Source organism: Hippocampus guttulatus, chromosome 11 (assembly GCF_054856545.1).
Source record: "Hippocampus guttulatus isolate MCC_2025c chromosome 11, RoL_Hgut_1.0, whole genome shotgun sequence".
Taxonomy (NCBI): domain Eukaryota; kingdom Metazoa; phylum Chordata; class Actinopteri; order Syngnathiformes; family Syngnathidae; genus Hippocampus; species Hippocampus guttulatus.
Window position 1 is genome coordinate 13086425 of NC_141271.1, and position 14186 is coordinate 13100610.

At 44.8% G+C, this 14186-nt stretch overlaps 1 protein-coding gene across 2 annotated transcripts in view; it reads left to right on the plus strand.

Moving 5' to 3' along the window:
* Positions 1-14186, plus strand: part of igsf3 (immunoglobulin superfamily, member 3) — an 86511-nt gene that overhangs the window by 50510 nt on the left and 21815 nt on the right. For both annotated transcript variants that reach the window (XM_086124306.1, XM_086124307.1), the window contains exons 4-6: positions 5607-5993; positions 8530-8937; positions 13081-13500. In XM_086124306.1, coding sequence (XP_085980432.1) covers positions 5607-5993; positions 8530-8937; positions 13081-13500 — 1215 coding nt within the window. The remainder of the gene's footprint in view (positions 1-5606; positions 5994-8529; positions 8938-13080; positions 13501-14186) is intronic.

Genomic DNA, 14186 nt, shown 5'->3' on the forward strand with positions numbered 1-14186 from the left:
AAGGTTCCAGGCCTGTTGTTTCAAAAGAAAAGATGAAATCCAAACTGAGTTTTCATCGTCAGCTTGGACCAGACGAACGGTCATCACATCTGTAAAGACATCCTGCAGTATTTGCTTCATTCGGTGTGACAGAAGAGGCGAGACTTATGGCAGGACACTCACACGCATCCCACATTATGATGTTGGACTGCCGATTCCTAAAGAATGGAAGAATTTGGAAACATTTTTCGTTTCCTGCTAAAAGAAGAGTGTCGACTCTTTCTTTTTTTGTAGGGTCACGCAGCACAAGATTTTGTGGGTCTTGAAAGATCATAAAGAGTGTGATTATTTTGTTGGCAATCCTGGGAAAACGGCTGGCAGTGACTGAGTTAGTAGCCATCCAGCAGAACAAAACCATACGCATGCGGCACAGCTAAACTTGGCTCAACTTATCGCCTCCTCCACAAATACATATCACTGTAAGCTACGATCTTGTGTCAAAATATGCACTACAAAAAGGCTACGAAAACTGTGAAAAGGTACATCGTCAGTAAATAGCCCACAGTAGTGTAGGTTCTCCATAAATTTTAACAGGAGCATTTGGAAATAGCGAAAACTGCGACTAGGCCCTGTTTCACTCGATCGCTACTTCCAGGTTGGAAAACGATTTGGCGGGGACACCAGTCGTGGTTCTTCTTGAGTGCATTAGCGTGAGGCACGGTGCCGGCCGTCGGCAACTCTGATTGTCCGGTCGGTCGATCGTCTAATGGAGATGACAAAGTGCGGCAGGCGGTGGAGGAGTAAGAGGAAGAACGAGGAGGTAGGACATCGGGTCAAGTAACATGATGGCGTCGCTGTCGGCTTACTATGCCTCATGATAATTATCTCATAAGTAGTCAACCCCCGGCCTTGACGGATCAGACACAAAGACGGCTTTATGGCTTGTCACCGCACCTCCCACCCAACTCGACCTCCTCACCCCGTCACTCGAGCTGTGCCGTCACCCACTCGGAAGAAGTCATTTGTTCTTTATGCGCCTAACTGGAAAAAGGCCCTCACGTCTGGCCGGTAAACAGCGATGACATTAGCGGCATTATCCAGGCACAACACAGACTTGGGTGTCTCTACAAGCGAATCCCTTCAAATTAGACTCATTTTTGGCCTTTAAGATTGAAATATCATTTCCGCTCAGGAGCTGTACAAGTTGATGGCGCCCCAGACAGCGTTGGCTGGTGGAGACGGGAGGGGGGAGCGCCAACAGAGATGTAAAGCACGCTTGTCAGATGACTCCTTGCTACTTCAGGGAGGAGACAAAAGGCACCAAGAGTTCCCCTCTCTGAACCCGTTGTCACTCTCTTTCTTCCCTGTAATCCATAATAGATAGAGGTGTTGTTGCATGACGGCGAACACAGCAGAGGTTTGCCTATCATAGCGCTCTTGATGTGTGTGATTTTTGGATTGCTTTGTGTTTGCTTACCGCCAGGCGAGGGTGAACCTTGTTTAACTTTTTGGGGGTGAACTCGTCTAGTTGGTACGTGTGGAAATTTGACAACCGGAAAGGGGAGGATGTTATTGGAGCCGAGCACAGCACCTACATTAAGCTCCCATCATAAAAGATGGAGTGGGAGACAGCCCCATCACTAACGAATCACCCTCACCCAGCATCAAAGAGGCAAGCCATGGACAGAATTTTTTTTTAACTCTGTTTTTAAGAACTTTTCTTTTTACTGCTCTATTATTTTTTTAAATTAACTTCCTCAGGAAGTCCTCTTTGGTCCACTTTAGATTTGTAACTTTTTTGAGGGTTTTTTTTTTCTGTTTGTGTCTTGGATTAGTAACCAGCCAATCTGCCTCAGAGTTGAGAGGTTCTCGGTTCAAACAGAAGTCCAGGCACTTCTGTGTAAAGTTTGCGTTTTCCTCCGTGATTCTTCCGTGCTTTTAGTGTCTTGGGCTTATCGTATATACTAATGCTTTTCCATTACACGTTCTAGAACAGCCTGGTCCCCAGTGTGCCCCTGGCCTTGGTTGTCCTGTCCTGTCCTTGGTCTCCATTTCTTGCCCATTAAAAAAGGCACCAAGCAAAATTGTGAGGCTGATTTAATGTGTGGACTACCCCTGATGTGAACTGTGCAAGCCAGTATCGAATTCTGAGGCTCCTTATATAATATATATGTTTTTAAGTCATAAAAAGATGCGGGTTACTCCAAAAAGTTGGATGTGGTGAAAATAAAGATGACGGTGTCAACATGTTGAAAGACTGAGCTCACCTTTCTCCCATAATTTTTACCACAACTTTTGCTACTTCCGTCACAGGTCCATATGAAATTGTATACAGTATATGGTTAAGTGTTGCTGTAAAACACATTGCGTTGGAATAGCATGGCAGAACTAGGCTGGTTCCCAGTAGAACTGGTATGGAAAAGGGGCACATGTCACACAGTCAACAGGTTCTGTGTTCGAAACTCCCTTGGGTCCTGGCTTCCTCCCACATTCCTAGAAGGTGCATGTTAAATTATCCACAGGGGTGAAAGGTTGTTTGTCTGGACAGTCTGTGCTATGGGATTGCCTGCAAAAAAAAATGGCTGCTGTTCATTAGATCGAGACGCTGCATTTCAGACCCCGCAGTCTCCGATTTGTTGTAGCAGTAAATTAATCCCCTGCTTTGTCACCTCTTGGATAAAATTAAAGTATCTCGATTAATTGTTGTTCGTTGTTAGTCTACTTCCAACTGATGTAATCATGTACTTTTTACAATGCCGCATAGTTTTTGCACCTTATTCTTTTAAAGGTGGATGAACTAGAGCCGTAACTGTGCCACGAGAAAGCAGTTTAATAGCAGGGCCCTCCCTGCCTGAAAGTAGGAATATGAAGATGATGTTTCACTCCAATCCAGTAGATGGCAGCCATTTGCTTTACAAAGGGGTTAACCAATGGCAAACAGTTGATGGAAAAAGCTGTCATGTTGGCTTTCGTACATGCTTTTTATTACGGTGGTCATAATGAGGAATTTTTAAAAAATCTTAAATGTACCACAGTGTGATTTATTACTTTTTTTTCCCCCGCTTGGTCATTGCCACTCGCCTCCATTTCACACTGAAGCACAAAAACACCCAAAACAAAACCATCCTTTGCTTGTTTCGCCTGGTTATGAACTTGACTTTTTTCGTAATATTTTTGAACACAGCATGTTCGAAAGAAATAAGTACAGAAAAAGAGCAATGAATTATAATTTTTCACCATTGAAGACTTGGACCAAACAATGTGGGATTTGGAATGTCACTTCTATTCGATATTATTAATGACATGGATCTAAACTTGATTGTCCTCATCAGGAAGGCAGCCCACCAAGTACCAAGATGAATAGTGAGCTGTCATCATTCCTTAGTTGTCGTATCAGTATAAATCAACCCTCTTGAATAGCGTCTACGCAAAAAGATTTGGGCTCTGACATCGTAATATATGCAGAAGATTACTGTTATTTATTCCCGTTCAACAATCAATCTGCGAGTGACATCGTGGCGGTTCAAGTTGCAGCACATCACACGTTACATTTGGTACATAACACACTGTGATGCAAGGTGACCACATATAGTGTTGAGAAAGTGTGCGCCACCGACAATTATTTAAATGACTTGGAAAGCACTCACTGCACACGCTGAGAACAAATTTTACTCTGTTCTGTGTGTTACATTTGTATTTTGTGTTGCGATTATGGCTGTCTTCTGCTGCACTGCCTACTCTATTCGTCATAACTTGTTCGGTCTACTTGCTACGACTATTTAATGCATACTGATAGGTTTATCGATCTTTAAGAATGATGTCACTTGTGCGGAATTGGTTGTGAATTGATTGCATGAGTTTTCTCAACAACGACAACAAAAAAATGATATCAACAATTATATATGACCACTGAGTCAACTTCAACTCACCCGCATCTCTAATGAGCTGAGCGCTATAGAAAATGGCCACGCACTGGGCAGCATTACCCTGCCTATGTTGTGCTGCAACACACAAAACATTTGTACAAACTATGAAAAACACTTCTAATCCATAATAAACACACAATCAAATGCAAAACAGTAAGTATGAAAATAATTTATGTTGCTGTGTAAACTAGTCGTCATTTACTTGCAACCTCAAATCTTTTGTCTGTGCCATCGTAAACCGAGAACTGTAATCAATTATTTGTTCCTCTTCCCAGTCTATCAAGGAAACGTAGTCATCCCCGAGTATGCCAACACAGCCAATGCACAATAATCAAGAAAGACTCAAAAGTTCCCCCATGAGAGCTCTGCCCGTATTGTGGAGACTTAATCTTGGCAAAACAATGCAAGACTGTGCTATCCACAGTTTTTGAGTGCAGAGGCTGAATACTAAAGTGAGGAGGATAGAATATTAAGGGGATTCTCGGGGCACAAGATGACACTAAAATTGTGTCAGTTGCAACCACAGAGAAGACGCCATGGGAATAGAAAAGAGGAAAGGTTGAGGTCAGTCTGTGCGGTGCAGGGATTTAAAAAATAAATAAAAATAAAAAACGCTGATTTGTCAGAGTGTGCCGGTCGCCGCACCCCCCCCCCCCCCGACCCCCCCTCGTCGCTTTCACCTCGGCAATAAAAAATAAACCTAATTAGAATTCTCACTTGCAGTGTGACAGGGAGTCAAGTGCTCTCTTCTTCCTCCTGCAAAGTTGGTGGTGCTCACTCCGCTTCCACTTATCCAAATTACGATCACTTTCTGTGAGTGTGTGTGTTTGTGTGTGGGGGGGGGGTGCATGGGGGGGCGTGCGCTGGGTTTATTTGCTGTATTAATTTGCAGATGATGAGCGCGGTAGGCTACGTGTCGGAAACGGATGCTTTGCCTCTCAGTGTTGGTGGTAGCCTCGAGCTGTAATTACGACGACGTACTCACTTCCTGACAAACACTCTGGTGTGAAAATGTTCGATGCCCCCTCCCCCCCTCCCCCCGTCAGTTCTCTGTTGTGATGCAGAGGAGCGCACAGACGAGAGGCGGGCGCGGGGGTTAATAGCGACACGAAGCCAGTCATTATTTAGTGTATAATGTACTGTATGGATCAAAGTATTGGGACATGCCTCTTAATCAATGAATCAATCACGAGTAGTACTAATTGCCATAGTTTGCCCTGACAAGACATTTTGAATGGGGAAGAGCACAAAGCAAGGTCCATAAAGAGGTGCTTGGATAAGTTGGGTGTAAAATCATTGAGCTGGAAACACGATGGATAATGTTTTAATGCTTAGTGTTGTTATCGAGTAAAGGCGCCTTAATAAAATGACCAAAACGAATGCGCCGTGAATACTGGATAATCAGATAAGATAAAAATTAAATTGAATATGAGGAAGTACGTTTGGGTTGATACCCAAAAGTTGCACGACCAAGTCCCTGTCACGTAACACTTAAATTCCAACTCGTTTTTTTTTCAATATTTTCATTTATTTTAAAAATCTTATTTTTTGAGGTGGGTGCATATTGGAGTTATATCAGCATTTTTTTAAGAATTTGGAGTTAGGAAAAAAAAGCCGTCCAGCTTTCAATGACCGTCACTGAAACAGGTTTTTGTTCGCTGGCCAATTCTTTCTAACGATCACGTTCTGTTTTCTCTTCAGATCGTGACTTCAGCATCCAGGTGAGCACGGAGCGACGGTCCTTCACGGCCGGTGAGCCGCTGGAGCTCCGCTGCACCATTGAGGCGCAGAACGTCCTTGAGCGATTCTTCATGGTGTCGTGGGTCTTCAGCAGCTCACCGGTGGCCGTGGTGGGCCCCAGTGCCGTGCCTGTCCTGGGAACAGACTACGTGGCTCGCGAAGCTGCCGGCCACATGACGGTGCGTAAGGAGAGCCCCAATGTGCACCTCCTCAAGCTGCAGCACCTACGCCCCGACGACGCCGGCAAATACATCTGCCGCGTGACAGAGCGGGAAAAGACACCCACGGGAGACTTCATCGACCGCAGCAAGCGGTCCCGCAACGTTCAGATCACAGTGCAGCCGCTCAGTGAGTCATAATCCGGTCACGAGGCCACTGGCTTAGTTGTTCTGTCCTTACTTGTCAATTACACTAAGAATCATGAGCTATTCATAAGAGCAGTTTTAGTGGTATTGAATGTCCCCACCTCTCTCCCTTTGCCATGACAGATAGCCCCTATTGTTAGCTGTGAGTAAGTAGAGATCAGATAATGCTGCTCTTATTCCTAATGTATTTTCCCTTTGAGTGGATTGCTAAGGAATTGTAATGTAGAATTATGGTCCTTCCCATAAAGCGGGTCGGAGGGATGGTGGGGGGTGCAGGGATGAGGGGCGGGTACACCAGGATAATGGAAAGCTGTAGAGTCTAGACTTACAGAGGTTGAACTAACAGCCATGAAATAAGACGACAAAGAAATAAAAGAGCCAAAGAAAGGCGCATCACTTCTGTGTCCGCCAAGAGGTTCCCCACGTCGGGTGATGAGGTTCTTTTCGGATGTATGGTTGGGGTCAGTCAGATCGTTGCAAATTTGACTTCTGAAAGGCAGAAGGTTCATCTGTTTCATCCCCCTCATACATTTTGGCATCATAGTCTCTCTGCGCTGGGACAATCTGTGTCGTCAGCCGCTGCCTTTACTAAAAACAACAGCAACAAAACCCTCCCTAACCACAAAGTTGCGAGTCCTTTCAAGCGGCTAACACCATGCTAACCTGACCCTGATATGCGCCTCCTGCTAAATCAGCCCACATAAAATAGCCCCAAACCAGCGGAAGTCTCCAGGGAAAACCCCTTTTAGGGGTGAATTTGTTTTTCCAACAAAGACCTTTAATGCCTTATAAAGTATGTTTATGGAGGTTACACAAGTTAAGGAAAACCTGGAACGGCGTAAAGCAAGCAGTTGAGACTGAGGTGGCGCTCTTTTTTTATGCTCGAGCATCTTTCTCATGTTCACACACTCATCTAAATTTGTTCGCCGCCACTCTAAAACGGGAAAGTGGGAGAAAGTCACTCATCACGAGATGTGATGTAGTCACAGCAAGTCAACGCTAATGCTGTTTTCCAACAAGGTACCATTTGCCACGGTGTACGGTTTGTATCAGGAATACACCGAAGGGCGTGTAAAGGATATTCTCGCATCAGTTATATCGCATTGAATTTGTACTTTAACCTAAAAACATAACTAGGGCATACTGAAAAGGGGCACTGTTGGGCTCAGATATTTTGGGACCTTTTACAAAGGAAATGCTGTAAAATGCACAACGCACTGAAACAAACTGTACGTGGAAATTAGGCTAAAGACACATTTCAAGGTCAATTCGACTTTCCATAGCAGGGGATTTAACGTATTGGCCCGAATATAAGACGGCCCTGATTATAAGACGACCCCCTTTTTCAAGACTCAAGTTCGAAAAAATACTTTTTGAACACCAAATTAATTTTTATAAAGAAAATAATTACAGTACATCTGAAACAAATGATTATAACAATATATTTGAGAGAAAAAGCATGTTATTTTGCCTCATTCAAATCTTAATATCTGAACATTCTTACCGCTATTTTTTATTTTTCTTCTTCGTGCTACCGCTATTTTTATTTTTATTCTTCGTGACGGGTTCACTTTGGCCTGGGGAGTCGAGTTCAGTATTCGCTTCAGTGATATCTGGCGCCATCTAGTGTCGTGAATGGGTATATCTAGACCCCGAATATAAGACGACCCCCACTTTTTCAGTCTTATTTCAATGCAAAAAACACCGTCTTACATTCGGGCCAATATGGTACTTGTACGGGAAGCAACAAATTAGTACGGTGTATGCAGAGCTCTAGGACACAACTGAAACGCCCTTGTTCACTGATGTGTTGCGCCTCCATAATCCTTGTGTTTTTGTAGAGTTATCTCACGTATGAAAGATTCGGAATGAATGTGAAACAGATTGGAAAAAATTATTTTTAGGTTTCACTGTGATAGAAGCGGAGTGACTAACATAATATACATTCATACACGGCTCATGTCTATTAGGGAGGAAGAACAAAGTTTGGCCGGCTGGTACTTTAGTTTTTGGGTTAACTGCAGCTTTGTGATGTTTTTGAAGTGAAGAGGTTGTCGTAAAGCGGGGAAAGCAAGCAAGAGAGCCTGGAAGGACTTCTTACCCTCCTCCTCATCTGCCTCTTGTCATCCAATCCTTCTTAGCTCAGTGAATAAACTACTGCGAGTTCCGAAAGACTAAAAACCCCCATCCCCTACACAAACCCAAACCCGCCAGGGCATGCTCACTATCCGTCACTCTGATGCGCCTCGGGCCAGGAACGTATCCGCAATAGCAACCTCTCACGTACACCGGCAAAGCCTGGTGTGCTACGCATCGCGCAGGTTGGTCTTATACTCCAGGGAACAGGCTTTGTAATTTGTTGCATTGCCACTGGGCTCATGTTCTCTGGGATGTTTTAATACTGAACGTGTGCTTTGCTGTTGTCTTTTGGATTCAGTGTGGGGACAGGATTTTTAAAAATGAAGGACTTCCATCTCCTCACTTGCTGATTTTGATCGAGTTGTCTGTTTTCCTTACAGAGAGCAACATCACCGTCTTGTTGTCGAGCAACTCCTCTGAGGTACTGGAGGGCAACGTGATGCAGTTGACCTGCTTGGTGCAGTCCACCACAGGTCCGCTGTCTGTTGTCTGGCAGTGGACGGACAAGCAAGGCAGTGAACCGGCCCAGAGGTTGGCCTCTTTGGACAGAGATGGCACCGTTCGCCACAGCGATGCCTACAGGGAGCGCTCCAGCTATGGGGAGATTCGAGTCGAGAGGTCGGGGCTTGACACCTTCTTACTATCCATCTACAACGTCTTGCCTGGGGATGAAGGGCAGTACAGTTGCACTGCAACCGAGTGGTTTCAAAGCGGCACTGAACCGGAACTCGGCTGGGAGCAGATTGGAGAGAAGTCAGACACGCGGGTGGTCACCGTCAAGACTGTTGGTAAGTTTTTTTTTTTTAAGTCTGAACTGCTTTCAAGACCATTCACATAAAAAAAGAAAAAAATGTGCTTATGTTTTTACTACAGAATGAATGGTTAAGGCAGGAAAGGCCTTCTACCAAGTAGTTCAGTTTACAATTTGGTTTATTGTAAGCATTGTGAAGAATACCAAAATAGCTGAATTGTTCCATTCCACGACACGGCAACCTTCTATTGATGTGTAGTGTTGCAGTATCCACTGGATGGAGCAAGACACATTGAAGTGCGTTGTCCATGGAGACGTGTCAGTCATAAACTTTTATGTATCAAATGCAGTCTTGTTGTAACTCATAAAGCTAACGGCTAGAACTGATCAATGAAGCGATATCAACGACACCGTTATGGAGACCCGCTTAAGTCACTTAAGTGGTCCACTGAATATGCTCGTGCAAGGTTGACTTGTCATTTGATCAATAGCGGTGTGATTGTACATAACAGCTCGAGCTGCATCCACTACAGCCTGTTAAACGGTCAGCGCTATGTCGTCAACTGTACCACTTTTTGGCACACTTACTGTCTATTCGGGGTGTCAACCATCTTGCTTTGGTACCGAAAAGTGGGGAGCGAGACACACTGGCTGACAGACCGCACTCAGCCCATGGAATTGGATACGGGCAAATATGTGCCATCACGACAGACAGAAGAATCAAATAAAGGTCTTGCTCTTTGTTGAAACACTTTAAAAACGTGCCCGCCCTCATGCCTCTTTCGTGTTGATCCATAACTGAAGCTTTTCAGGTTTTGATGCTATGATGTAATTTTATGTTGTAAATGTAACTGTACGTAGCAAATATAATCTTTAAACTTTGATTTGACTAAAATCGTGAATGGAATCCACATCACGATATCTTGTCAGAAAAATTGCAATTCACTCTTTTCCGAAAATCGTTCCGCCCTACCATGTCATGCTATATACAAATCAGTCCAAATCATTGTGAACCTCCGACGCATGCTAACTAGACTAAATTTCTTTATCAGTAACTGAATCGACGGCCGGGCAAAGCTCCTAGCTGTGCAAAGCAAGGTTCATAAAGACATGCTTGCATGAGTTTGGGCCGGTCGAACGTGAAAAACTCAACCTCATCACAGGAAGAACACGAAGAGAGCTTGTGAGCCGGAGATTTTCAAGGTTTAATGACACACGCCAAAAGTCTCGTTCGTAGAGTCTTTCCAGAAGAGTGCAAGCTGTTCCAGCAGCACATTTTCTTCGTTTTTCATTCACTGTAGGTGTAATGGCCGTGTGTCCCATTACTTATGTCCATAGCAGGTTTTCGAACATTCCATGGTTTATTCATGTTCTGCCTAGGGGCAAAGAACTATTAGGACACATTCTCACACCACCTGCCACACGTCAAGTGTTGCATGCTGCGGTGGCAGTCATTATGCGCATAGAGAGACACGTACACGCACGCACACACACACACACACGCACACACACACACAGATTAGTTGGATTTATCCAAATGGAAATTCAGCACCGATGTGTTTCACAGTGTATGGGTCTGCCCTCCATCAGTGCAGAGTTAAGAAGAACATTCTGAGTACAGGCTGAGAAAACCACTGGAGCGAAGCAGTGAGGAGCTGGCAGGTCAAGAGCAGAGGGGCTCAATACTTGCCGGCACACACACACACACACACACACACACACACACACACACACACACACACACAGATTAACTTGCTTCAAAGAGGTCTGATTTTAAGTGGCTATTTGTTGGCTTCAGGCAGACATTCGTTTGAGGAACAAGAAGGCCTGTTATGTCCCGTATTTTTACGACCCTTAAAGGTCTGACATTTTCTCCAAAATGGATGGGGGCGGGGCGCCTAATAATGCGGGTCGCCTTGTATATGCACCGAGTTCCAAAATATGTGAATGTTGTCGTGTGACTTCGATGAGGGGTCCGCTTGACTGACCGAAGTTGTGCCGTTGTTTTATATCGAGGAAAGGCGGACGTAACTGAGGACAGCATGCGGATGTTTAAATACTTCAAGAAAGTACAACCGCACTCAGTTTTGCTCCAGCTGCCTTTTTCAAAAGATATGCGAGCATGCATGGATGCTACCGTATTTTTTAAGCTAGCATATCATTTACCATATCTGCGTCCAATAATACATTACGTCTTTAGTATGTGTTAAATACAGAAATAGCATCCGAAACTCGGTTTGCACCTTTTTATACAGTGCGCCGTATGGTCGTGAAAATACGGTAGTTTGGTGCAAACAAGTCAAGATGTCCTTGTCTCTGCCCCCTCTTTTTGTCCGTGTTTGTACTGTAGACAAATGGTGTGTGTGTGATGCGACGGACATTTTGTGTTGAACTTCATCTTGTATTTATTTTGGTTTGTGTGTTTACCACTTTTCCTCCTTGAAAATAAGTATTATTGGATCCACATCCCTTTTGTGTCAGACACAAAAAAGTAAGGCTTGCTGATTTTGTCTACCCAAAAAGAAAAAAAAAACATCCTCTGGGCACAGGATGGGTTCTATTGTGACCTGCCCCTCTGAATCGATTGACAGCCTAATGCTCCGGATATTATATATGGTCATTTTAACCTAATTGAATTCATAGACCTCCTAATGGACTCCCGCTGCCTACTAACAAAACCCTGGAGGGCATCCTCGGAAAACATCCACTGGGAAACTTCTTCTTTTCATTTGTGTGCCACAGTCAAGACAAGGCAACATGGTGCAGTAGCTTAGCTTGACAGACTAGAGTGGAGTATATTTCAACAAAACAAAACACACAGACTAGCGCCTTTTATGCTGTGTAGTCTTTCCATTTCAATGAAAATAGCTGCCCAGGTTTTTGTCAGTGAGAAAATGAAAAACCCCAGGCAGCCTCCGCTGCGGTGGGTTAAGTGGACCGGACTGAAAAAAAGCCATTGATTACACCGCCCTAAAGCACAATGGGGAGGATGGCTGTCGGAGAAAAAGGGATGAGGGACAGGACAAAATCAAGACCAGGGAGAAATTTTCGTCAAAATAACGAGACATATTTCCTCCAATTTTTGTTTTGTTGTTTGCTTAGTGCTTCATAATTTAACATACAGTATAACAAACATGGCAGCAGATCATTTTAAGACCGAGATCCCACGCCGCCCGGAGGCGTATGTTGATATCAATGTATGATAATGATGGAACGTTTTGGCCTAATGAGGACAGTTTCCACTCGGCGGCGAGGTGGGCGGAGATCGAACATCGGTGCTTAAAAGAAGTATTTCCCTTGCGTTGTCTTTGCATCGCTGTTAATGTTGAGGCAGGCTCTCACTGTGAATGAAGCGCATGCACAAATGCTCAACTCAAAACCTCTACTCTTGGTTTCCCCCTGTTTGTGTGCATTCTCGACAGGTGGATTTTCTACTCCACATTACTCCAACTTCTTCCACAGTCCAAAAACAGACCTATGAATGTCGATATGTGCCCAGTTGTGTTCATTTTACCAGCCATTTCTAAATGTAGTCTTAATTTTCGTTCAATTCCAATCCCACTTGTTTCATGTCACATTTTGTCAACTTCATTCCCTTTTTATGAAGTTTTGGTCCGCTATAAGTTGAGCATTTTAGTCTTTTTATACGTATATGAAATGTTTTATAGTGATATTTAAGTATATTTCTCATTTCCATGGACCTATGGCTAAAAATTGAAGCGTGGAGAATCTCTCTTTCACGAATGAATGAGTAGTCAATGAAGCGGGCAATCATCACCAGCAGCCTCTCAAATATCGACACTGCTTTTTTTTTCTCGTCCTTTTCGTCTCTTTTCATATTATAATACGGCTACGACGGCCAGGGCAATCCACTTCTTTGACAAGCACATCATGTTGTTTATGGTTCAATAAATAAAATGTTTCCTTAGAGACCCCGGGGGGTTGCAGTTTTTCCCCATTGCATCGAGTGAGTATATGTGTGCCAAGCACCTAATGTCAGATGCGAGTTGCCGCTGGCTGTATTTATGTATTGATTTCGTCCAGTTTGGCTGCGATTTGCGGCAGGGCTTGAGCTGAAACACATTGGGAAACTCTGGCATATATTAATCAGATCCAATATGTACTCTTGGTTACGTTGCCTGTGTTATCATCATCATATCTTCTGTTCTCTCGCCACCAGAGTCCTCCTTCGTGGTCTCCGCCTCATCACGGACCCCATCTGTAACCTACGGAGACTCCTTTGACCTCCTGTGCTTGGTCAAGCCCCGCCACAACCCTCGCGTCCCCACCTCGGTCACTTGGCGCTTCATGCCTGCTGGGACAGAGGCCTCCGGCGAGGGCGAGTTCAAGGAGTTGGTGACTTTCACCCGGGAGGGTACTTTGCAGTGGGGGGAGCAGCTGCTCGGTCTGGGCACCCGCACCACCGTGGACCGCTCGCACTCCAACACCAACTTCCGGCTGTCCGTGACGCGGGCGGGGCGTCGCGAGGCGGGCAAGTACCAGTGCACCGCCGTTCTGTGGAGGAAAAACTACGACAACAGCTGGAGCAGAGTGGCCAACCGTACCTCCAACCTGCTGGGAATCAGCGTCTTCCAACCTGGTAAAGCACTGCGTACATTCATGTGGCCCTCACTGGAGAGCACAACACGCACACACAAACACACACACATACAGAGAGTGAGCTGCAGAGCTGAGAGGATGTCCGCATTCTATAATTGCTCTTGGTCTCTAGTTTAGCAACTAATTGGTGTGTGTGTCAGGGTGGGGTCACCTGTTGGAGCTCGGTGAATGGATCGCTAAAGATCCCACAGGAAGGAAGAACAAAGTGGGAAAAGAAGGCAGGAAGACGGGGAAGCGAGGAACCGAGATGGTCGGGTCAGAGCGGCAAAGTGTGATAAAGAGAGTGAGCCTTCTCTCCTTGAACTTGTGTTTTTCGCAGCAGAGGCATTAAACTGTCCACGCTACCTGCACTGGACCTCTGTGCCACACACACACACACACACACACACACACACACACACACGGACACACGTCCAATTAGTGGCTAAAGTCAAACAACAAATCGGCGCACAGATACACACCGGCCCAATTTAGCAGTCTTGTATGGCTCAACAGCATGATACATAATTCATAATGCAGGTAAGGTAAAGGCCCCGTGGTACCTGCGGAACCAATTTGGAGTGAGAATGAACGAGTCACGTGGGTCAGCGTTATGTATTATGATCAGCAATCATCTGAAAGGCAAATTGATGGCGCGTGATGCAATGTTGTTCTTGCCAGAAATGT